This window comes from Ammospiza nelsoni, chromosome 1 (genome assembly GCF_027579445.1).
Source record: "Ammospiza nelsoni isolate bAmmNel1 chromosome 1, bAmmNel1.pri, whole genome shotgun sequence".
NCBI lineage: Eukaryota > Metazoa > Chordata > Aves > Passeriformes > Passerellidae > Ammospiza > Ammospiza nelsoni.
In genome coordinates, this window is record NC_080633.1 from 83719850 (window position 1) to 83745781 (window position 25932).

The 25932-nt window shown below is 36.0% G+C and overlaps 1 protein-coding gene across 1 annotated transcript in view; it reads left to right on the forward strand.

Moving 5' to 3' along the window:
* Positions 1–25932, forward strand: part of ABCA13 (ATP binding cassette subfamily A member 13) — a 175969-nt gene that overhangs the window by 99840 nt on the left and 50197 nt on the right. Inside the window, exons 37-42 of the mRNA XM_059479845.1 lie at positions 5336–5582; positions 6508–6597; positions 7184–7256; positions 8803–8921; positions 9858–9945; positions 16270–16378. Of these exons, the coding sequence (XP_059335828.1) occupies positions 5336–5582; positions 6508–6597; positions 7184–7256; positions 8803–8921; positions 9858–9945; positions 16270–16378 (726 nt within the window). The remainder of the gene's footprint in view (positions 1–5335; positions 5583–6507; positions 6598–7183; positions 7257–8802; positions 8922–9857; positions 9946–16269; positions 16379–25932) is intronic.

The following is a 25932-nucleotide window of genomic DNA, read 5'->3' on the forward strand; positions in this document are numbered from 1 at the left end:
ATGCAGCACATTTTTCTGGTTGTGCTGGTTCTTGATTTTTCAATAGGAGTCAGGTGTATTGTTCAAGCTATCCTTTCACTGGTCTTCAGTGTGATAAAGTATTAAGTGTGTCAGATCTTGAACAAGAATAATATCTTAGATAAAGGAAGGAAATTGTCTAATCAGTCAACTGTCTGGCTTGAGGAAAAGGGCTTGGGAGATCTGAGTTTTGGAGCAAGTTCTTTATAAGGTTGGGGAGTGACAGACACCAATTCCTTGGCTTTAAAACATGTTAATTCTACTGAAGAGCTCTACAGTTGCCTAGATTTCTATTACTGTGTCTCAAAGGTCTTCAGGCCTATGCTGAATAGTATTTTGAGATCTGGCACTCAGAATGTAAAGCTAAATTTTAAATTAAAGCCTACATGTTTTGCCTTCAAAAAGGGTACTTAATTGGATTAATCAATATGTATGGAGCAGGGAGAAACTCTTAGACAGGAAATTCTTAAGATGGAAACAATTTGAATCAATGTTTTAGAAGAAACATTCACAATGCCTAAAATTAAAAATAGTCTGAATGGAAGAATAGGAGAATTTATATCTAAAAATGCCCCATGGGAACTTCTCTTGTGAAATTCCCCCCAAAATAAATATTTTTCTGATCAGCTTTGGATAGAGATAACTCATTATTCTATTAGATATAAGCAAGAATCAGCCACTGTATGAAACACAGACCAGATGTATTCCCTTTATATTTTACACCATCAAAATGCCTTTTATTCACATTCCCCACATGAAAATTTGTCTTCAAAATCCTCCTGGAAACAAAATCAATACAGTAATAATTTCTTATAATGAGTAAAAAAATGCGCAAGAAGAGGAAGGACATTTTTATATCTTCTAATGAAAGGCTGTGCACTCCCAAGATTGGTGGGCTAGCACTGCCTCTGGGCCAGTATGGTGTGCGCTGAAATGTAGAGTGATGACAGTTCACTTGCTCAGCTTAGAACTACTTGTTGGCACAAAACTTCTGACAAACCAATAAATATGTGCAGCCTCTGAATGTAACCAGTTTCATGTGAGCTAGCTCACCTGCTTTGCCAGAGTATTGCAGCTCCAAGTCTTACCTTCCCAAATGCTGGACCTCCTCTACATGACTTGCCTAAATGCCAAAGTGACAGAAGTAGAATTGAAGATGAAATGCTCCTGGCTGTTAGTTTATCTATTGCATAGCCCATCTTTGCTTCTGCACCATGAAAAACATTAGAATTACATTGTTTTCTAGAAGTGAAAAATACAGGAGAAAAGGATCATCTAATACCAAGTTAGAGACTTTTACAATAATTGTTTCTGTTCCTAATTCTAGAGTAGTCTATAGGCAAGGATTTTGATAATTTTTGTTTCTGGATTTTAGGTCTTGTTCTGTTTCCCTGTACCTCATATTAACCTATATATATTGAAAACTAGCATAAGTCTTGTCTGTAATACAAAGGAGAGTCTGGATGAATTGGGAAGTACAAGTTAATTGTGAACATAATTGCACTTCTGGTGGATAATTGCAACTGTAAGTCAAGCAAGACAACTTCTAACATTTGGGTCAGGTTTTTAATTCTGTGATCTAAATTATTAATGAGGATATTTTCACAAGCTTTCTGCATAAAAATTGACTTCATAACAGAGAGGTCAGCTGGTCTTGTCTTCTAGCCTTTATCATTCTCAGTGATAATCAGAAGCTGTTTTCCCATAAATGTAAGCTGTTTTTATGCATCCTGACATACATACCAGACATAAGTGGTGAATTACTTAGAAGCTTTATGAAGCAAAAATTAAAGCTGTAGGTTCTAGTTGAAAGTGTGATCTAATACTTTGGGAATCTTGAAAGCCATATTGAGTCTATTATGGAAAGCCCAAAGCAGGCTGCTATTCACAGTGTGGCTGCAGTCAGATGAAGTGGTATGATACATAAAGAGAACAAGTTGACCAGTACAGGCATATATAATAATAACATATAAATCAGGAATGTTTCCACATCTGATAGACAGCTACATTGAACACATTATATCTTGAGACTGATACATTATATACATTATATCTTGTGTCAATATAAGAGGATTTGAGACAAGCAGCAAGGTTGATTAGGACTATAAAGATTTTCATAAGAGGAGAGTGAAAGGATGGGATTATTTATGCAGAAAATGGATTGAAAACTTCTATAACCTGTCTCCTAAAGCAAGATTTAAGAACCCATCCAGTATCATCAAATGGAAAAAATCCAAAACAAGTATACAAGAATTTTGTTTTGCACCTGAGACACAAAGAAATGACAAAATTCAAAGTTGCAAAAATGGTAATTTAAGATAATTCAGAAAGGTATTTGGCACCCTTTTCAATTCGAATTTTAAACAATAAACATATGAGGTTTTAGAAAAGATAAATCACTTTAAAGTGCCTCAGTTAAATTGTCAAACATACTTCCACTTATAATGGTTTATTGCATCTTCTTGTGGTGTGTCTTGGCTCATTGGCATTATGAATATTGAGTAAGAGTCAGGATATTGGACAAAATGGACAATTATTTATAATCATGATGACAGTTTCCGTTCCTTTGGCAATCTGAATTAAATTGTTATAATTTCTCTCTGCTCTGTTTGTAAAAAAAAAAAAGAATGGTTGACAGCTCCGATTTCCCTTTCTGTCCCCAGAAAGTAGATGTCATAGTTGCCTTTCAGAGATTCAAAGGGTCAAATATATTGAAGACTCTTTCATTCACATGTCATGTTTATGAGATCTGGGACTACAGAAAATATAAAATTCTGTTCTTATATTCTGGCATTTTACTACTTAGATGAATGAGAGATGGAACACTTTACAATTTCAGAGATGTTAAGCTGGAAGCACTTCCTGGGTGTGTTTTAATCTGAAAACACTCCTACCTTGAAATTTTTTCTGCCTCTGAGTGTCTCAATTTCTGTGTTGTAACAACTATTGGGAGTCTTACCATGATAATATGAAGAACTTAATACATTCCTAAGAAATTGCCTTCAAAAAAAAAATTTCTTAAGAAGAGTGTCTCCTCCTCCTACTCCAATTTACAGAACAAAAAATTCCAAGCCTAAAATGTAACCCTTCTGGATCAGAGCACTTGAAAGCTGAATCAGAATTGGAATTCAGAAGGTACTTTTTCTCTCCACAGATTCAAAATCTTCAATTCCATTTGTGTTAACTGTCAAATTAGCAAGCTATAACTGATTAGAATGTCTTAAAGAGAGAATTTCCGCTCAGTGGGATTTTCTGGGGTAAAAAGATATAAAATTCAGTTGCAGAGTTAAAGTAACAAATATTGGAGTTTCCCCCCTTGCCCTCCCCCCAAAATAACCCCCAAATTAATTAATTATAGTCTGTTAAAATCAGAGAAATTAATGTTGAGAATGCAGCTCAAGCAGGTCAAGAGCAAGTTATCTAGTGCCATGTTCAGGCCAGTCTTGAGTTTTGATTGTTTTCTTCACAGTGAAATTTCTTTTTCTAATTTATGATATCAGAATTTTCCAGGTGCCAGCTGGTGCCTGTTGTAGCTTGTCCTTACCCTGAGCAGAGATTTTGCTCCCTGATATCACTAGGGTTCTTAGATGCTGCCAGAGAGCTGCTCCTGCTGCCAGGAGGTTCTCCTTGTCCCCAGTGCCTGACAGAAAAGTGATTCCAAACAGAGTGGATCCCCTCCAGGTGCAGATATGCACACACATCTGTGTTAAAAGGTACTCTTAGCCAGTGTTTTGCTCATCTTTGCCCCCAAGGGGCATCCCAGCTAATCACCTGCTCCTCAGCTGGATCCAGTATCCCTGTTCCCAGACTTCAGGGTGGTGCCTGTCAGTCCAACAGTGGGCCTTGTCCTCCACAGCCCATACCACTGTGGGAGACCACGTCACAGGCTTTGTTAAATCAAAATAAATAGTGCACTCTGCTCATCCTTCACCAAACCAGTCCTGTATTCATGATGAGCTCTCAGGTGACACAGTTCAAATGTATCAAGTTTATTCCTGGTCATTACTTGTTTTTCGTATCCTGGGAATCATTTTCTGGAGGATTTGACATGTGACCTTCCCAGGCACTGAGGGTGATTAACCTGTATTTACCTGGAGTAATGAGTGCAGAATTTGAGCTGTTTGTTCAATGACCATTGTCAGAAGTTTGGCTTATTATCTGATTAATTTTTCTCCCTCTTTGCCTCAGTTGGCTAAAAATACTCCGTTAGAACAATGCAAAGGGTCTGGGATTAAAATTCTGTTAACTCAAAAAAAAACCTGTTCTAAGGACAATTAATTTGAGGTTACTTGGGAACTTCCATACACATAATTGTTTAAACAGGAAATGTGGAGATGCTGGTTAGAGTGCTGTCAATAAGCAGAAGGGAAGGCAATAAAGAGGCAAATCACAAGTGTTGATAAAATATAGCATGACTTTGAGCACTGTAATAAACAGGCTATTCAGTCTTGCTACGGTACAAATACCTGTGGTGGTAAATCTGTCAGACACTCTGCTATGCTGTGAGGAAGGAAAGAGGCTGAAGGACATTCAATTGGGCAAGGCCTCAGGCAAGAGGGTTTGATAAGAGCCTGCACATACCAAGAAGGCATTAGGGGCTAAAACGGAGGCAGAGTGATTGGTGTGATTCACAAGTGTCAGAGAGAGAATGATCAAATAAAATTAAGGGAAGGTCTATCAGGAAACTGATTGATTGAATAAGCTGTGGACACACTCCCATATGAATCTGAAGGACAGCCCATGAGCTCTGAAAGCTGAATTGACTAACAAATATGAAAAATCTATCAGTCCCATATGAGCAGGGAAGTGAAGGGAATACTTTTATGAGAATCCATGTGCCTGTCAACTGTGATGCTCTGAAGAGGATCCATTGAAATTTCTGTGGGAAAGTTGCTGTTAATTCCAGTCAAGGTGGATCAAGACATTAGTGTGAATACAGGCCATGTTTGTCAGAGTAATTTGTCCAGGAACAAAGGTGATAATGCACAATGAATGGTCGAACCATGACAGGATCACAGGGAGTGCCTAGGGAAAATAATATTCAGTAAACCATTACCTGCGCATGGGAACCTATAGAGATGTGTTAACTGAATATCTGTTTTCCCTCACAGGAAGAGTTTATTAGTTAATTGCTTATGCTTGGAAGTGATGTGGTATGGGGCTACACTATTCCATTCAGGAGAGCATGCCAGGCTTATGTAGTTTGATTTTATTAGAGCTAAAAGACTGTCATGATCTACATTTGACAAAGTAACATGTGAAAGTTCAGTTTGGTTTTCCTTGTTTGTCAACAGGTTGTTTTCTTTGTCTCACTTAGGTATTTCACTTGCTGGAGCCTCGAGTGTGCATGGAGCCCGCCTTGTTCTCACACAGATTATTGCCCTTGTGATGAAGAGATTTCACCACACAAGGAGAGACTGGAGAGGAAGCCTGTCAAATGTGCTGCTGCCCATCCTCTTTGTTGCACTGGCAATGGCCTTGTTTAGTGTGAAACCTCTGGCTATCGATTATCCTTCTCTCCAGCTGACACCAAGACTTTATGGCAATGCAGAATCCTTCTTTAGGTAAAGGGCTCATCCATCATCATCAATATCCAGGGCTCTGAGACCTTTACCCTTGAGTTCTCCTATTGTAAAGACCTTCTTGTATTCTAGAAAGAATGATAGATTACTTTTTACAATAGTTATTTGGCAGTTTTTTTAGATGTTTAGTACACTTTTATAGATTATTGTAAGTGAAAGATAAAATTAGAAAAGCTTTGTGTGAAGGATTTTCTGGAGGAAAGGGCAAAGACTTTGGAGAAGATTGAACTCAAATCAATACCAGCCATGACCATTTATATGTAAATGAACAAGCGTATTTAAACGAGCCTTTGCACGCTTCATTTTAAAAAAATTATTTAGGTCTGAAGTTATTTTCTTGAAACAATTCTTGGGTTTCAAAATACCACACAGTATTTACAAAGCCTGCTGCTCGTCTTACTCAACCTAATTTCTGTATGTTCAGCTTTGAAACCAACTAAACTATTTGTTTATTTATTTATATTTAATGTGCAGTATCAATAGACTCAATCAATATAGAGTGCTAATCACATATACAGGTGCAAATATACAGATGAAGATAGCAAGATGCTGTTTGAATTTATAGATATAATATAAATTTATTTTATAAGCATAAAAACACTTTAGCAATGCCAATAGTTAGAAATGCATGACTATAAGAAGAAGAATGCCCATGGGTAGATGTTGAGATTTGTTTAGCCATAATTGCAATGAATTTTCTTTACATGTTCATATTGAGTATTTTGAAATGAGATTATTGGGGTATGTATCCCATGCATGGATTTAATAGTCCTTTAATTTCTTGGAAAATACATAGGACCTTCAGACTGAAGGCCAATGGAGCCATATTAACATGTCTTTATTTCTTTTCTTTTTTAATTTTTCTTTCCCCATCATCCCTTATACCCCTATGGTCCTCTTTGAACAGCACTGAAGATGATAGCCTAGGAAAACTTTCTCAGGTTCTGTTGGGATATTTCTCTGATTGGGACCACAGATGCAGGCATTCACAACACGGGTAATTGTAACTAATGTAACTATTTCCTTCATTTAAATATTGAGCATTTCATTTTTTTTTTTCTTTCTGTGTAATGGATTATCTTAGCCTTTTTTTGGCAGCATGGTGTTAGTGACAAATTGTTTCTGATAAAGGAGCTGACATCCAGGTGAAGAGGAAAGTAGGCTTTACTGTTAAAGGTCTGATCCATACATCTTAAAAGTAAGTGGCAGTTTTCCGATTAATTTCAGGATGATTTTGATCAAGCCTGGTGTCCATATGAAGGATGGACAGACAATAAAGAAAGTATTTGTTAGGAAGCGTTCTAGATTTCCAAATTCAGGAATGAAGTGGCGACAATGCTTTAATAATTGCTGTAAATATGAGACATGAAGCTATTTTGATGCCTATGTAAATATTTTTAATAAATAAACTTTGATAAAAGTGAATAAAATTTGTATCACTCTAGACACAGCTGCTGCTGTGATCAAATGCTAAGAAGGTGTAAGCATGCCAGGTCTGCCCATTAGTCTCTGGGTTTCTTCTGTTAAGTGACATATTCCTCTCATTTCCTAGTTATAATTTTTATTACATTTATTCCTATTAGAAAAAATAATTCATGCTGGCAGACAGAATCTATGTCACCTCAGGATTCATGCAGATGTGTGTCTGAACAAGAGGTATGTAATTTTTTATTTACTTACATATGTAAAAAATGTATGTGTGTATATTACTTCTAATTCCTTGGCTGCTGTTTTTGAAGGGCTGGTGAAAGTCATGAGGAAATAAATCCTCACAGGTCTGACTTTGTTATGATTGAAGGTTTACTTCTCTTTCACCTAATGAAATTGTACACAATTTCCTGGTTTATATGTATTTGAACATATATGTGCACTAGAAATGGCTATAGATTGATCTGAAATAACAGGATCAGAGACAGCTGAACTATTTTCAGCAGATGCAACTTACTTTAAATACGTTATAGGATTCTGATTAAGAAAAACCTCCATGTAAAACAGGGCTAAAACATAACACTTCCATAACATCTGGAAGACCACCTACTTTCAGAGGAAAAGGTGGGTGAGCCTAGCTGGTAGAACCCACCAGGGAATTTACACATGAATGAGATTTAATTGTTAGAGTTTGCTTGTGGTTTGGATTTTGGATTTCAAAATACAACAGGCTTCAAGAAATGAAGGATTTTGAAAAGCATAATGAATTTCTGACCTTCTTAATGAATTATTTTTCCTGCTGACTTGCTCTGAGTTGAGTAATAAACAAAAATATGAAACTGACTGAGGTGACAAATGTATTTCCCCAAAAAGGAATATCCTACAAAAAAAGTTTCTTTTGTTTATAAAGATATAATTATTTAGAATAAGAGTTGCATATGAAATATAGCAATACAGTTTTGGGGAAAATGGAAGGAGGAAACTTATTTTTTACTTTTCTGGACGAGGAATAAGTTTGCCTCTAATACTCAAGGGAATTAAAAGAAGGTTGAATAAAATACAAATGGGAAACTTTTACAGGGAGAGGTCTATTAACCATGAAAACTGAAAAAAGTCACTTGACAGCGGAGGCAGAACTTTTATCTGTGAGCTATGTAAGAGCAATCTCTGAGAGTGAATTTTTATTTTTGTAGGTTTGAGATGTAAAGCATTAAAATTCTTCAGTTGATTGCCATAAAGTACTTTGTAAAGCTTCTGAGATAATTGAGTCTAATACTTGTCACCTTTTTCTTGGTTGTGAGAATGTCCCACTGAATCATTAGAAGACATCTTCCTTTATTCTTCTCTTCAGCTCATCAATGAAGTTTTTAGAAGCTTATAACATTAATTAGAATTTTGCTTTCATCTCATATTTATCTGGTGCCAATTTTGTATTTCTTCTCAGGAAAAACAAGTAAAAAGCAGTCTTGCCATTTTCAGTGCCGTAAACATTCCTAAGCTTATATACAAGTTCTGATGTTTTCAAAACAAACTGACTGACAGGGCTGCAAGAGAAATCAAAGGGATTTCTAATGTGTAGGTGGCACAATCATTTGAGTTGCCTTATAAACATAAAAATATTCATAATTTATTGAAAATCTGTTAAAGCTGGGAAAGACAAGTCAAGTTAAAAAGAAACGCTATAAAATCTACATCAAAATCCAAAAATAAGGCTAAATGTAGTGCCACTGCTTTTAAAAAGTGCTTTACTTACTTTATATATACTTTTTTTCAGATGTGCCCAACTTTCAATACTTCTGCTTCCTATGTGAAGAATAAGAAAGGACATATTTTGTATAATCTTTCAGGGTTCCCTGTGGAAGAGTATTTAGTGAGGTCTTCCAACAAAACAAGGTAATTTTAAAATGTCTAGCCTTTCTTTTTCCTCTGTCCCTCCTGATCCAAAGCATAGATATTTGTCACTGAGAATATAAAGGGTCATTGTCTTTATCTGGTGATTGTTATCAAGGTGTAGAGTTAGGCTGAAATTCAAGGTAACATGAAAGATCCTCAATGGTCACATCTCAGAACTCCCTCCAGAAGCTGCATGACGATCACCTCTAGGCATACTCTGGTGTTTCTTACAGGTAGTGAGTTATTTCAGCATCTCAGAGATGCATATCTAAACCAGGTGAACAAAATAATTTCCATTCCTCAGAGACTCAATCAAACAGAGGTGGACATGCTCCAATTAATATTTTCTTTGAAGTAAAAAGGGCTGGTGTGCCCCTGGCAATACTTCATATTCTGTGATATCTGCAACAGAGGTTATCTGCTGTATTTTGAAGTTTATTTATGTGCCTTTACAACTCAACCACTGCTGATAATGTAAGTGGAAATATTAGACCATGTATGATTTTATTGAGGAGAAGAAAGTGTTAGCCATTCATATATTAAAAGAAGGTACATCTGATTTGATTTAAATAGAGGTAAGCATCTTTGGATGAACGATTTGAGCTAATATGTGAATGATGTAGGAAGAAATAAAGCTTTTTAAGATGCTTCTCACTTGCTCACACCCCTTCCTGCTGCTCAAAGATTTCAGCTTTCAGAAAGCAAAAAATTCTTATCTAAGGCAATACCTTTGCCAGAAAAAAAGCCAGTAATATTCACCTGATTAAAAACTACATTGTCCCCCTTCTTTTTAACAAGGAAGGCATTTGTGAGGGGTGAAGTTTTACTTTCAGTTGAAAAATAAAGCATTATTGCAGCTATCTCAACTGTACCCTTGCAAGAAAACTGCAGAGCTTAAGGCAGATAACTTTTTGTTACTTTAATTTCTACTATCAGATATGGTGGTTGGTCTTTTGGAGGGATGAAAGCATTTGAACTTCAAGATAAAAAATTGAATAACACTAAATCTCAGCCTCTGGCTAAGGTAAGAGTTACATGTATGTGTGCACATCTGTATGTATATATTGATTACTTTTTCAGGCTTCAGACATCATAGCACTTAGCAAATAAAAAATCATTACATGAAATCCTTGCTCTTGAATAATTGGGAAAAAATCCTTTGTCTTTTATCATCTAACTCTGTTCATAAACCTTGAAGTAATCTCCTGCATTTGATAAACTGTTTTAAATTAGTCAATTGATATACCTTGGTTTTTTTCTCCCAGTGAACTCATTTTAGAATCTAAGTTTAAAACTTGCTTTTAGAAAGTCAGTCAAATAATAATTTTTTGTATTCTGCAAAAAGCCAATGTCAGAATTGGCCAAAGCGCATTGAGCATCACAGTAATGGGTTGCTGTTGATGCTTTTCATGCCTACAAGGGATACTTTGCTTCATTTCTCTCACCACCCTCCCCCTAAGAGTAAAGTCATCTTCCAGGAGCAGTTCCTTCTGCATAACAAACTTACTATTCTTTTCTCAAAAGAGCCTTTCTAAAATTGTTCTAAGGGAGATAAAATGCTCTGCATTGGTAAGTGATGGTTAGCCTCCGGGTCTCATCCTAAGTTTTCACAATATGGAGATACTGTACCTCTCATGGGCACTGCATACCAAAAGGCCCTAAGGAAAAGCCCTTTATTTCAATTGTGCTTAAAATAATCTTTCTTTGATTTTTGGGATTCATTCAAATGTAGATGCATTACAAGTAGAGGAGAAGCAGTCTTGGAGAAGTATTGATGCATGTCAGTGAGACGTCTCTGTTTTTGAATTTGAGGCAAACAAGATTTCTTAAAAGGAACCTGTGCATTTTCCAGATTCTAGATTAGGATATGAAAGAAAGATGTTTCTGCCTTTAAATATTTTAATGTAAATATAGATTTTATTTGGTCTTTAAAAAAAAGAAAACAAGGAACAGCATACATAAGCGCCATCCCTAAATCCATTTTGAGACAAATTGTAAGGAAAAAATACAGATTTTCTCCAGTCCAATGTAATTTTATGCTTAGTTTTGCAAAATAACTTCCTGTTTCTAATGCTTTTTCCATACAATTTGCTAGAAATCTCCCTATTATATATACAAATCCGAACATATACAGATTTTCATTTTGGTCATTCGTAATCTCGCTTTTAGTCCCATATATTTTACAGGTTTGAACTCCAGTTCCATCATTCCTCCATGAGAGACCTGAAAGTTTCCAGCAATATTTTTTGTCTGACTTCCAATTTTTCCTGTGTATCTTTAATCATTTTAGATTCTTGTTTTGACATGCTTGCACTGTGGTCCTTTTTTTTTTTTTTAGTGTGTTTGGTATAGAGCACTACCTGCCATCAGGACAGGGATAAATTATAGTTATACTCTTAGTAAGTAAGCTTCATATTTCAGACCCAAAGCAAATAGTGGAGTAAATTTATAAAGGGCACTGTGTTATCTAAAGCATCTCCTGGAAATGTCTTTCAAAGGATGCAATGTCAAGTTATTGCATTAACCTTTCAGTAACTAATGACCAGATTTTTACTTTGACCTTTTAGGTCTGTTCATGAGACAGTGAATGTACCATTTACATAGCCTGGTATGAAAGAAAATGAGAAATTTGCATTAGAAGAGAATGATTTACTTTATTTTAGAAAACTTCTGAATCTTTATACATTCTTTATCAGTCCTTGAGAAGTCAACAATTTTTCTTGTTCAAATTAAAAATATTTATTTAGTAACTATTTTATTGTACCTAATCATACTGTGCTGTGTATAATACATACATGATATATGCATGCACATGAGGAATGTGTGTATGTGCATACAGGAGAGAGACTGTATCTATGACATGACAAATAGGGCTGATTAAAAACATTGATTATTGGCATTCATTGATGATCAGTGCTACATAGCAAAAGAACAACTTCTCAAAATTTTTTAATATTCTTGACTGTAGATTCTTTGGCTTCCTTTGGTAACATGGCCAAAAAATTGTTCCATAATAGCTTCAGAGTTGCTGTTTTTTATAACATAATGAAATATAGGAAGAACATGTGGTAATTTTAAATACTGCCAAAAGGCAAATTGTTCTGTTCACATGTCATTTGGAAGAGTATATTTTTCCAATCCCAAAGGTTGGGGCTTGAGGCTTTACAGTACAGTAATTGTTTAAGTGTCTAGAGGAAAAAATTACATGTTTCTAGCTCAATATCAATCATTAATCTGGTCCAGCAATGCTGAGGGACTTCTCTGCTCCTTCTCATCCTATTTTCTTGATAGGCCATATGTTAGCTGAAATGTAAGTCTAACTTTATTCTGGAATATTAATGGCAAGTAAAAGATTATGTAATAATGTAAAACATGTCTTCATAGAACTTTAATCTGATGTGGTGAGGGGTTGTGTTTTTCCTTGGGAAAGAATTTTGCTAACTATGCATAAAGTAAAAATTAATTATATTTTGTTTATGGTTTTCTATTCCTCAGCTATTTTCTGTCCTCTGTAAATAATTACCTGTGTGGCACAAAAGAAATATGAAAGATGTTTCAGCTAGAGCTAGTACATTTTCTTTTTTTTATATTTTACCTTTGCTAATAATTTTGAATAAGAAACAAGTCTTTAGAAAAAAGACCTTAAATATAACTTCTGGTGAAATGAACAACTTTAAATGTCTTTTTTTCCTGTTTATAATAAATTAAATATCCATTTGGTTATTTCCTCATGGTTTGATTCAGTTAGATAATGCAGCTTGGAGGATAATTCCAATTAACATGTTGGATATTGAAATATTCTTACACAGAATGCTCTATTGTGGTATTAATTTCAATACTGGTTGCATTAATTTATTTCAAAGGTGCTCTCTGAACATTTGTAGCTTTTCCCTTGCCTAAATTAAATGAGGATGTGTTGTCAGAATTTTTCTTTTTTTTATTGCCTTTTTTTTTTTCCAATACAACAGACACAATTGCAGTGGAGTTTCATTATGTATGTATGTATGTAAAACTTTCTATTCTATGAAAACCTTTCACCTTTTACCTTTCAAAAAATGATAGAATTGGAGATGGGTGTATGGGGCTGCGAAAAAGACAGGTTACCCTTGATCACTTGTTTCTGTCTTTTTGTCCTGATTGCTACTTGCACAGGAGGTCCTGCATTGCAAAGATTTTCAGTTTTCCTCATGAATCTTAGGTTTTCTTTTGCTACCTTTTGTTAAAGACCGCTCTTGTTGATTAATGAATGGGAGATTTAGTTTGTGGAATAATTTGTGGGAACTGAACTAGAGAAGAACAAAGGAACTTCATGACTTTGCAAAGAGAAGAAGACATTAGGTTTTGTTCTTTTTTCTTTTCTTTAAATATGGGGACATAGGGGTTTGAGGCATTTGAGTACCATGTGCCATTACATTACACGGCACATGGAAGATATCCAGGGAATGAGGCCCAGCCTGTGTGGATTTATGAAAGGCAGGTCCTGCGTGGTTAACCTGCCCTTCTATGAAGTGACCTGCCTACCAGGTGAGGGAAAGGCTGTGGATGTTGTCTATCCAGACCTCAGTAAAACATTTGACACTGTCTCCTACAGCATGCTCCTTGTGAAACAGGCTTCTTGTAGCTTGGATGGCTGACTCTTATGGCTAAAAATCTGACTGTATGGCTGGGCAAGGGAGTTGTGGTGCTACATCTTCTTGGTGGCTGGTCACTAGCTGTGTTCCCCAGGGCTCCGTTTTGGGGTTGGTCCTACTTCACATCTTTGTTGATGATCTGGATGTGGGGATGAGTGCATCCTCAGTAAATATGCAGATGACACTAAGCTGTATGGAGGTGTTGATCTGCTTGAAGGTAGGAAAGCTTTTCAGAGAGACTTGCACAGACTCGGTCATTGAGCAGAGGACAACTGCACAAGGTTCCATAGGGTGAAATGCTGTGTCCAGCACTTGTGTCCCAGCAGCCCCATGCAGCACTACAGCTGGTGGAGACGTGGCTTAAGAGCTTTTTGGCAGAAAAGGGGCCTGAGGGTCCTGGTTGACCACCAGCTGAATATGAGCCAATGTGTGCCCAGGTAGTGACATCTTGGCCTGTATCAAGGGTAGCCAGCAGGACCAGGGCAGTGATTTTCACCTTATATTCAGCATTGGTGAAGTGGTACCTCAAGTAATGTGTTCAGTTCTGGGCATCTCACTTGAGGTGCTGAAGCATATCCAAAGAAGGGTAAAAAGGCTTGTGAAGGGTGTAGAGAGAATGTCTTATGAGAAATGGGTTTGTTTAGTCTTGAGAACAAGAAGCTCAGGGGGCACCTCATTCCTCTCTACAACACCCTAAAGGAATGGTGTAGTGAAGTAGTGGCTGGTCTCTTCTGCTGCACCTGCAGAGAGAATGAAAGAAAATTGTCTTGAGCTGAAACAGGTGAGATTGAGATTAGATATCAAAATCACTGTTATGGGGGTCAGGAATTGGAATAGTTTTCCCAGGGAGTTGGTGGAGTCATCCCTGGAAGTGTTTGGATCTGATGTTGGGTGGTGTTTAGTGTTCTAGGAGTTACAGTGGCAGTGCTGGGTTAGTGGTTGGACTTGGTTATGTTGAAGGACTCTTCCATCCTTGATGATTTGATGATACTGTTGAGATTTCAAGCAACTGGGAATGCCACATAAAGAAGAGTAGAAAATGTGAAAGATAAGGCAGGCAAGCAGAATGGCAGATCAAAGCTGTTAATTTTTTACAAAATGGCTAACAGAGCTTGTGGCAAAGAAGATTAAATGGTGAGAGAAGAAATGACAGTGTACCTCAGAGTGGTTCTCGGAATTATGATCTAGGATAGATGGGTGGAAATAAAACAGACTCAGAGTACTGTAAACCTCACCTCACAAAAATATGGAGATTCAAACAAGCAGGTAGTCAGGAAAATTAATCAGAAGAAAATTATTAAGAGAGGGAAACAGAACTGAAGATAAGGCAGCCTACCCTGGGAGACATAGAGGAGACTGTGTCAGAAAAAACAGTCAGAGTCGGGAGCTAGGGTCCAAGAAAGGATTGTAGTTGGATAGTATAAGAAAAAAGAAAAAAAAAAGGCAGAATCATCTGCAAGTAAATGATAAAAGCATCGAAGAATGATAAGAGAATCTTTAGGGAAGTTCCTAAGATGTAACTGTATAGATGGCAAGTCTAGAAATGATGAAATTAAGAAAACTGAAGCCTTAGAAGAGGAGTTTTAAGACAAAAAGGATGCATATTAAACCCTGTTCACTTTGCATTATTATTCAGAGTCCAGAGAGACAATGAGAATTGCCCTACCTATGATGTACAAAATACAGAGTACAAACAGTTGATATCAAAGACAGAAAGGTTAGGAGTTTTTCAACTGTTTAAAAAAAGGGGAGAAGAAAGGATGCTATGATAGTAGTCAGACGGTTTTAAATGTCACTGAGATTGAAAATACACATCCATAATAATTTGACTAAGTTTTCATTATGGATAATATAGATTCTAAGGCACTATGATTAACAGTAATGGCTGATAAGAATCAGTTTCTAACTGCAGAGGAAACTCAAACCTCAGTATATTTGGGTTTGGGACATAACAAGCTCTCAGCAATAGTTTTAGCAAGTAGAAGTGTGGATTAAGAGTACTTTATCAAGTCAGAGTGAATCTGAATGATCTGAAGATAAAGTATATGTTACAACAGAATTGTTTCCCTGTTCCTCAGAGAGACTGGCTTGTTTTGTCTGCCTTAAGGTTTGTCTGCATCAATTTCCTCCATGTTTAACAAGCCACTGATGCTGAATTCTGAATCATAAGGCAAAGTGAACAGCTCTGTCTATGGAACAGCTTCATACCTTGTAAACAGTTCTTCCTTGATTCTTTCTTTCTCCCTCTTTCTAGAATATTCTGTTCCTAGATACTTTATGCTGTGTGTCATATGTAGGTATTATTTAGAAAAGTCTCTTTGGAATTTCAGTGATTCTTCCAATTTAAGCAATACTTTTACTTGTCTTTTTGCATTTTTAATCAAACTGGCAGGTGTTATTTTCACATTTTTATCCCTCTCGTTGTTCAACCACATGTGTGTAAAGGAAGAGAGGCATAGTGTTCCATTAAATCAGAGAATCTCAATTTAGTAATAAACATATGTGTACAGCTCCAACAATAGAAAACTGCTGCATGCTGTTGAAAGACATATGCAAATCAAGCAATTCTGTTCTGCCTGGTTGACTTTCTTCTATAAATAAATGTCATAACAAAAGAGTTAGATATCCTTCAAGCAATTCTTAAAGGTATGTGAACTTTCAGATCAGCATGCAGATTGAACTAATTTTTGATTGACATTATCCATTCTTTCTTCCAGGTGTGGTATAACCAAAAAGGTTTCCATTCACTGCCATCCTACTTAAATGAGCTCAATAACTTCATTCTGTGGCTGAATTTACCTTCTAATGTGGATTGGAGACAGTATGGTAATAGTTTTTCTTTGTATATATTCGTATGTGTTGGAAAGTAGGTTTTAAATAAACTATAATAAGTATGAAATTTTTTTTATTAACAGTAGGATTTCAGAGTTCAATTTCTCTGGAGGACTGTAAAATGAACATTTTATAAAGAAAGTTTTTGTGGAAAATATAGTACACAGTAAGGTAAAATTTTAATTTAAAGCTCAGCATGTCATGTGAGTTCCTTACAAAGACATTCCTGTGAAATAAGCAAGTGTAAATTGGTTTAGGATGTTAGTCCCTCTGAAACTGCAGCTAGGGCTTACTTAAATAGCATGGCTAAGGCACAACAGACTATGGATTTATAATTTCTTTGGCACTTTGCTATATCTCCTTATATAAATATCTAGAGTAAATCCAGATTAGCCTGTAAATTCACAGAACAATGTGATGTTTCACATTATTCTGTTACTCAAGGATACTGTATATCATTATTGTACAAAACAAAAGAGCAATTAATATATCTGGCATGTGAATTCTCTGATTCAGATATCCTGAACTTTATAAAAAATTGTTAAAGTAAAAATTTTATGAACTGACATTGGAAAAAATGACTGCTGCCAAAGACTCAGCTGTTAACATTGATGATGTGGGTGTGGAAATCTAGTTTGAAATCTGGGCTTGATTAACTTCACAAATATGTGTTAACATCTATTCATTCTAGTTCCTTTCATTCTTAAAAATTCTGTTAAATAGGAATTTGGTTTAGGGAAACTTAAAAAGAGCTTTTGACCAAATTTTAAGAGTTCTTGTTAAATTAGGGTGGTTTTCTGTAGTGGAAAAATTATTTTAAGTGTTTTTATAATGAAGAAAGAAGACAAAAACAATGAAAATGGGGAAGGGATCCTGAAAATCTAAAACCAGAGATTCATTAAGAAAACTTTCTGGCATGTCAAAGAAAAAAGAGTAATGGCTTGCTTTCATGATGGCTGGGGTTTCATTTTTCTAAAAATGAATGGATTTTCTAAAATGAGAATGGATCAAAGGTAACATGTTTACACAGAAACTTTGAATGGAATGAAATCAGATATTTTAACAAAAATTTTTAATAGAAATCAATTTTTAATCAACTTTCCCCGCACTTCCTGAGTCTTACTGATGCTAGCTTTTTTTTCTATACCATTAGATATCTCATTCTGGAACTTAAATGTTGTGTACCCTTACTTTTATATCAATCATGGAGGATCAGGGTTTGCTGTCTTGCTTGAACTCAGAGAAAATTATAGCCATCCCAAAGATTGTGGGAATGATTTAATTTTTGCTATTGCATGGCACAGAAACACAGCCAGCACAACTGCGCTCTAGAAATGCAAGTCTGTTACTGACATCTGTACAAGTATGGGCTCATTGTATAATCTTGTGGCAGAATATGTTAGCTGCCTGCAGAAGCAGAGCTTAAGAACTAGAAAACAATTTATTTATTTCTTCATCTATTGGAGAAGTGCAATGAAGATGGACTGGTCATGCTCTGGAGGTATAATGCGGAGGGAGGTGTGACAGAAATCTTGGGAAGATAGGTCAAGTTACCTACCTAGATGTCTGTATATATGTATTTGTTTGTGTACTCATGTTTGTGTGTGTACACACATGTATACGCTTGTGGAGACCAATATATATGTATATTTTATTTCTAAAAACCAGTTTTCCAATGCTGCATGGACCACCCGAACTCAGTTCACTTTTATGTTTAACTTTCTCTTATTTAAGGATACTACTCTAACAGAGAAGAACTATTCATATGCTTTTGTTATTCAAATTGTTATATGCAGTCCTGTAAGTCAGCAGTCGGAAAACCACATACTGTGCTCCAAGACTGAAATCTATTCTTTTTGATTTTCTTTTTCCTTCTTCCAAACTCTGTTTATTGGCAAGGTCAGTTCTAGAATATTGTTGGAAATTGCTGTGAGGAAGCTTGTTAAGATGTTGCAGAGACATGGCTTTGTTGTTCTGCCTCGCATTAATGACGTGCTATTTCACAGAACAACTTTTTTCCTGTCAACAGAACGCTTCTACATTACTTTTAAGTGATATAAAAATAATTTAGTGCTTTAAAAGGGACTCTAAGGACAAAGTCCTTTCTTCCTTCACAAAAAAAATAATATTGCTTTACAGAAAGAAGCTTACTACAATAGAGTAGAGCATTGCCATGGATGTAAACAGTAGCAGCAACTATGATATTGAAACAATATTGAGTGAAGTCAACAAGATCAACCACTTAAGTGCTCATACAAAAGCTAAGAAACCCTTTCACTTTGCAGTGATATCCTGTGTGTATTTCTTGAACATGAACCCGGTAGGAGCTCTCCCAAGATCTTTGGAGGAGGGAAGAGCCATTACAGGCCACATGCTGAGTTCTACCTGCTCTGCCCACAAGGACAGATCCAGTAACTTTCAATGGAGATCAGTGGCGCTAGTCCAAGCTTGTGAAAGGTTTTGATAAAAAGGAGCTGAGCAGGAGGCTAATTGCTTTTATCTAATGTGTTTTCTGCAGTCATGAGGATACAGAGAATATCGACTTATGATTTGGTGTGAAAGTTTGAAGGAAAAAATTTTACCCAAGAGCATAGAGAACATATGCTGAGTTACGCTGGTTTAAATCTCTAGGGATTTATACATGTTCAAAAATCTTTGAAAAAAATTATTACTTTTTGTTCTCTCAGTCCAAGTTACTGAGTCTTCAGCATGCAGCAGCAGGAAATTATATCTATTTCGTGATTAAAAATATCAGTCCTTTTTGCTATTGTGTAATCTGATCTTCAAGTACTTTCTCTGCAAGTATAGAGATTTCTCCTCAGCCCTGTCTCTTAACAATTTGGGATTATCAGTAAATTTCTCTGTGAGGATGCTTGGAAAGTTACAATGTTTGTTTCCTGTAATTTTCACGTAAATAGTGATGTGTCTGTTGAAGAAAATGTGTTGCCCAGCTGGAGGCCCATAACTAGATGGAGAAACTGAAATTGGCCCAATCAGTTTATGTCAGTTTAGTGTAGTAGATGGATCAGATGTCTCTTTTGGAACAGCAGTTCAGTAATACTTCTTGTATAAAAATGTCATTTTCTCTATCATGTGGATATTCACCCCTGCCTTTATCATCATGTAAGTCTTTGATCCCACTGTGGGAAAAAAATCTATCTCAACTGTAGAAGAAATCAAATGCATTCTGTTTTCTAGAGGGTTATAAGTTCAGTGACAGATGATAAAAATGAATATGTTAATAAATAGTTTTTAAAAAAATTAGTAATACTCTTCAACAATGAAAGTAAGGTGTGCTGGATTTTTGTCCAAACTCTTCACCTCTGACTGTTATTCAAGCTTATATAAATTATGTTTTCTGATCTTTTTTCTGAAATGCTGCATTGTTGCAACTAAGTAATGTAATTGTGAGCAAATAAAAATGTAATAATGAAGTAAGAAGAATAAAAAAACTAAAAGGCAATATTTTTTGCTTAAGCTTAAGAAAGAAATTTTGATCAAGTAAAAATGTTATTTTTCACACCTAGTTGTATAATATTGAGTCAGAATGTGGTTATTATGCTGGAGTATAGGAGAAGGACTATAACCTCACTCTTAGGGTAAGGCTATATAAAGAAAAAAGGAGTGGTTGTCATCTATAATTTTGCCTGTAGAGCAGTCAAAAATGTTCTTACATCATTGTTCAAAGAACAAAATGTCTCAGTATAGAAGGGCTTTTTGCAATGCAGCTTCCCCATCTTAGGATTCATACCGAAGTCATTGATTTTTTAAAAAAGCTTTCATACTAGGATTCATTGTAGCTTTCATGTAGCATCCTCATTTATTTCAGATTCAATTTTTCAAAAGAGCAGAAGGGATCAAGGGAGTAATTTTCAACTGAATTTTGGTGGAAAGTGGCTGTAAAGCTTCCTAGCTTCCTGAATGCTTTGCAAATTATAACTTTAAACCTTATTACAAAGGAAACTGTGCAATGGCCTTTGGATGTAACCTTCTTAACCATGTCTAGTTAGTGAGGGAAACTAAAAGAAACCATTAATCATGGTGCTGCCTGTGAAATTCTCCATATAAATTGTAATTCTCATATATATATATATATACATATATACATGCACTACCTCAATTTTTTCTAATACATAATATTTTAATTAATCTGAAATAAAATGTCTTGAATAAAGAAAGCTAGATTGGCCTTCTATTCAAGTCTGCCACAATCATGGTATTTAGAATCAGTAGCACAGATCTAAACAGATCTATGCACGCAAGATTCAGCTTGACATAACAGGCAGTTTACAAAAGAGTACCAAGAGACACACCCAAAATACATGGCAGAACCAGAAAACATACCTAAGGACAGCCCTAACTAATCTACAGTGATGGCGTGCAAGCTTGAAGACCAAGACCTTTAGGGGTTTTTTCATTTGGATTTCTCCAACTGATACTGAAAAAGTATTGCTGGCTTCATATCACTTTCCTAATTTTTACTGAAAAAACACAGATTTTGAAGTGTATTTATATGGAAAGTTGCATCCAAGTGGGGTGGACTGGACTACCAATGTCTTCTGTTCTTTATCATGTACAGTATGGAAACATCTGTAACATCTAAACATCTAAAGTTATGCCAAATTTTGCGTGCCTTTATTTACTGACAGAGGGTCAGCGGGTGTAGATGTGAGGTAAAAGTTCTAGAGCACTTTCTGTTGAAGGCACAGATTGAAGACTCTTAATAAGATGTTTACATAGGGGAAGGTGTCCTGAGTTATGCAGCTCCTGAATGGCAACAGGGCAGGATGCAGAATGTTCACAGGAAGCTTGTCTAATGTGAACTCATTTTCCTTTTTCCTGTGAGCTTTCCTATCCAGAACGAAGAAGTATAGTATTTTATTGAACAAAACGTTACAATCATTCTAATATTTTATGGAGAATTTATTTCACTAGGTTAGGAATGTGTTTTTAACAAATTAGAATCTAAGATTTGTTTAATCAAGAGCAATGTAAGGAAAGGAGGAGGTTTGTTCCACCTGGTAGGGAGAATACAAAAGGGAAATCATAGAAAAGCTGAAGGGGGTACAATGAATAGTTTACTGCTTCCTCTACTATTAAGTATGTAGCATGGGGCTCCTAGTGTCATTTTCAAAGTAAATACACTCTCCTGCCTAGGTCCCAGCTGTGCTACTCCTGAGATTTATAGTTAAACTGTAAAATTCTGACTACTTCCCATCTCTTTTTTCCATAGTAATGTGACTTGCAGGACTGATAAAAATGTCCTTGTTCTCAGTTGTATAAAAAAAACAGTCTTTCATTGAGCAATACAAGAGATGACAACTGGGCCGTTTAAATTAATGAAAGACAAAAATGAGGAAAAAAGAAAAAGACACACCAAAAATGTAGTTAACTCTATAGATGACAAATAACAGAGAAAAGAAAGAAAGAGAAGCTTCATAGCTGAAAAAAAGCTGAGAAAATATATTCCCATTCCTGAATTGCATTTGCTTGGTATTGGAAAAGTTGGAATGTATGTCTGTTACAATTTTTTACCTCTGCCCATAAAAAAGCCTAAGTGATCACTGTAAAAACAAGGTGACCAACTGCATGCTGAGGACATAGATGAAGGATGTTTTAGGACGATGAAGAAAGTTTTTGATGTGATTAAGTCAGGAGAATACAACGGCAATCCGCAGATGTGGAAGTAATGATTTTTATACTGAGAAATTTATTAAAAGGAGCAGACAGAGTTAGTGCTGAATCATATCATATTTGGTGTTATTGCCTGGCTTGCTTTTCCCTTGTGAATACTGATATGGTAAAATTTGCCCTGAGGGCTGCTCACACAAGGCTTGTAAGTACAGTCCTTAAAAAAAATCCTTGCATAAACACCAGAAGCATCTGTTTTATAGTAGCTTTATAATTTAGAACTTCTTAGTTTATCTGTCATTTATAGTTTTTAAGTCCTCAAACACGGCAGATAGTTTTCAACTTAATGAGCCTCATTATAGCAGCTTTGCATAGTAAGAAGGCATATAAAGGCAAGAAAGTATAAATAAGTACATTTTGCATCATTTTAACAGCTGTATTGGGACAGATATGTGTAAAAAAAGATCTAGGTGGTTAGAAGAAATGTAGGAAGAGATAGAGGTTATAAAAGTACATGGAAGAGTTTTTTAAATAAAAAATATGTATACTAGCAAATACCATATATTAACTCTGTTGGTTTGTTCTGGTATTGGAAGATAAATTATAACTTACATCTTGAGTTCAACGGAACTTTTTTCCTCCATGAATTACAGGCCAGTTTGTTGGCTCTATCTAAAAATCATCTTTTTTTTTGCCAATGGGATGAAGAAATCATTATACTAAAAAGGTATAAAATTCGGAGATTTTCATGCCCCAGACTAATTGAAGAAACTTAAAATACTGAATGAAAGTATTTACACATTTAATGCAATGGTAGAATTTTGAATTCTGCACACAACTGAACTTAGTTTAGCACAGTCATACTTTTCTTACTTGTAATCCACAACCTTGTGAAATTTAATTTCAGTTGTGAGTGTAAATTAAAAGAAAATGTAATCCTTTGCTTCATCTACATGATTTGAATGGAAATTGACTGTCAAAAATGTTTGCTGCTCTTAAGATGTGTGATTAGTTTTTGTGACTATTCCATAGAAGGAAGTTAATTCAGTGTAACAGACTTTTGATTGGTATTGTATGATACAATACTGCAAAGAGCATTATTCTATTTAATGTCGTGGGTTTTTATTTTCCCCTGCAATTACCTCTTTTTCACGGTTTCCCTTTATTCTGTATGTTAATAGAAAAGAAAGTTAAAGCAGTGCAGTTCTGCATGTGGAACCCAAGTCAGCTGCTGTAGACTTTTGTTTAACACCAATGCAGTAATCTGAAAGTTTTGTTAGTTCCCCCCTGAGATCTTGCTGCCAGGCAAGGAAGGGAATTGTCCTGCTCTACTCTGCACTGAAGTGGCCTCACCTTAAATGCTGTATACAGTTTTGGGTGCCACAGTACCTAAAAGACATTAAGCTGTTAGAGAGCACCCAAAGGAGGGCCACAAGGATGGTGAAGGGCTTGGAGGGGATGCGTTATGAGAACCAGATGAGGTCACTTGGTTTGTTCAGCCTGGAGAAGAGGAAATTGAAGGGAAACCTCATTGCAGTCTTCAGCATGCTCACAGGGGGAAGTGGAGAGGCAGGTACTGATCCCTTCACTCTTGTGACCAGTGACAGGACTTGAGGAATTCCCTGAAGTTGACCCAGGAAAGGTTTAGGTTGGATATCCTAAAGGAAAAGAGAGTGGGTGGGCACTGAACAGGCTCCCCAGGGAAGTGGTCACAGCACCAGCCTGAGGGAGTTCAAGGAGTGTTTGGACAATGATCTCAAGCACATGGTGTGACTCTTGGGGTGTCCTGTGTAGGGTCAGGACTTGGATCTGGTGATCCTGGTGGGTCCTGTCCAATTCTGCATATTTTATGATTATTTCTTCTAATATGCCCACTTTTATTCAAGCATTAGAAAAGCCTAGAAAAACTTCCTGGGAACTAATCAAAACTTTTTTCTGTCATGCTACTTCTACTTTACATAAATGGAAATTCCATGGTTCCAGTGGGAAAAAAATTTTTTCTTTGATATGCCCGTTTTGCTTCAGAACAAATAGCAGCAATTGTTTAAAAAATTAATGCTTTAAAAGAAAAACAAAGGAAAATTTTAAACAGTCCCTGAAGGTAAATGACATGAAAGACTTCTACAAATAGCAAGGTATCTGTTAGGGATACATCAAAATGTTATTGGCTTCAATCTTTTGTTTTTCTAACTACCATTGGGCTTCAGTGTACTGCATTTAGCTGTTATTTGAAAAATCTTTACTTTGTAAAAAAATTATGTGTGAGTTAATCATCCTGTTTTTCAGCTTTTTACCATGCAGTGACTTAGTGATGTTTAGATTACTTTGGCTTGAAGATGAGAAATGAAAAATTAAAGGGGCAAAATAAATGTATGCTTAGTCAAATTTCACCTGTTACTAGAATGAAGAATATTTTTTTTGTCTTTATGCAACTGGACTTTAATAAATTCAATTAAGTGGTGCCCCTCAGAGTCAATGTAAGGCTACCAATAATTTATATCTTTATCAAAGTTACTGGAAATATTATAATTGCTGTTAGGATTAAGTTTGTTTCTTTGTTTTAATTTGGAATGACATAGATTTATTTAGACACTGATCAAATAATGCTGATGTCGTGGTTTAACTTAAGGCCCGCTCACACAGCCATTTCCTCAGTCTCCCCCAGTGGTGTGTGAGAGAGAATATTAGAAGTGATAAAACTCATGGGTTGAGATAAAGGCAGTTTAATAAGTAGAAAAAAAGCCACATACACACACAAGCAAAGCAAGGAATGAATTCACCCTTTCCTGTGGTCAGGAAGGTGTTCAGCTGTTCCCAGCAGAGCAGGGCCTCATCATGCCTAACACTGATTTAGGAAGGCAAACACCATCGCTCCAAACATCCCTCCCATTCCTCATTCTTCCCCCATGTTACAGGGTGAGCATGATGCCATATGGTCTGGAATGTCCCTTTGGTCAGTCAGGGTCAGCTGTCCCACTGTGACCCCTCCCAGCCCCCTGTGCACCCCCCACTCTCCTCACTGGTGGAATGGGGGAGGAGCAGAAAATATCTTGGCTCCAAGTGCTGCTCACCAATAGCAGCACAAACATCCCTGTGTTATCTACATTTTTTCCAGCACAAACCTAAAATGTACCCCCATACCAGCTACTGTGGAGAAAATTAACTCAATCCAGCACAAAAACAGCACAGCTGGCACATCTGTCAGGCACACCTGCAGAGATAAGTCACAAGCAGCATCAAGTCCAGTGGAACAGCAACTTTTGCAGCAACAATATTTTTGTACCTTCAACCTCCACAATTTTACTTTTTTTGCTTGAAAAGAAGCAAAAAGACACAGTGTTTGTTCATAAACTACCTTCCAATTCCAAAGTTAATTTTGTTAGATTGCACCAAGAACCAAAATAAGCCTAAGAATTCATTGCCTGCTCAGGACATTTCAAGGTCTCCCAAACTAGGCAGGTTTTTAATGTAGAGCTCTACAACTTCAATCAAAGGTGTGACTTTTGTTTCTTTTGTGAATTTAGCTAAACAGATTTTCTCAGCAAAACACCAGTAATCTAAAAATTGCTGAAATATCTAATCTAAAATCTAAATCAAGTGTATAAATTGCAGTAACAATCTACCTTACTCAGAAGATTATGTGTATGAACAAATTCTACTTTAGGTTTTGTATTTGGTCTCTTCTGTGATGTAGATTCTGTAGCAATATACAAGCCTGAACCAATTTCCCAACTTCAGAACACAGAGAAGCACTACTACTTATGTTTATTCATTAGTTTTTAGTGGTTCCAGACACTGGAATTCATTCAATGGGTATGGTTTTGCAGACTGGTATTTGACCTCTTTCTGTTGGTTACTAAGTATTTAGCCTTTTTATTCATACATATAGCAAGTGTTAACAGCATACTCCAGAACTT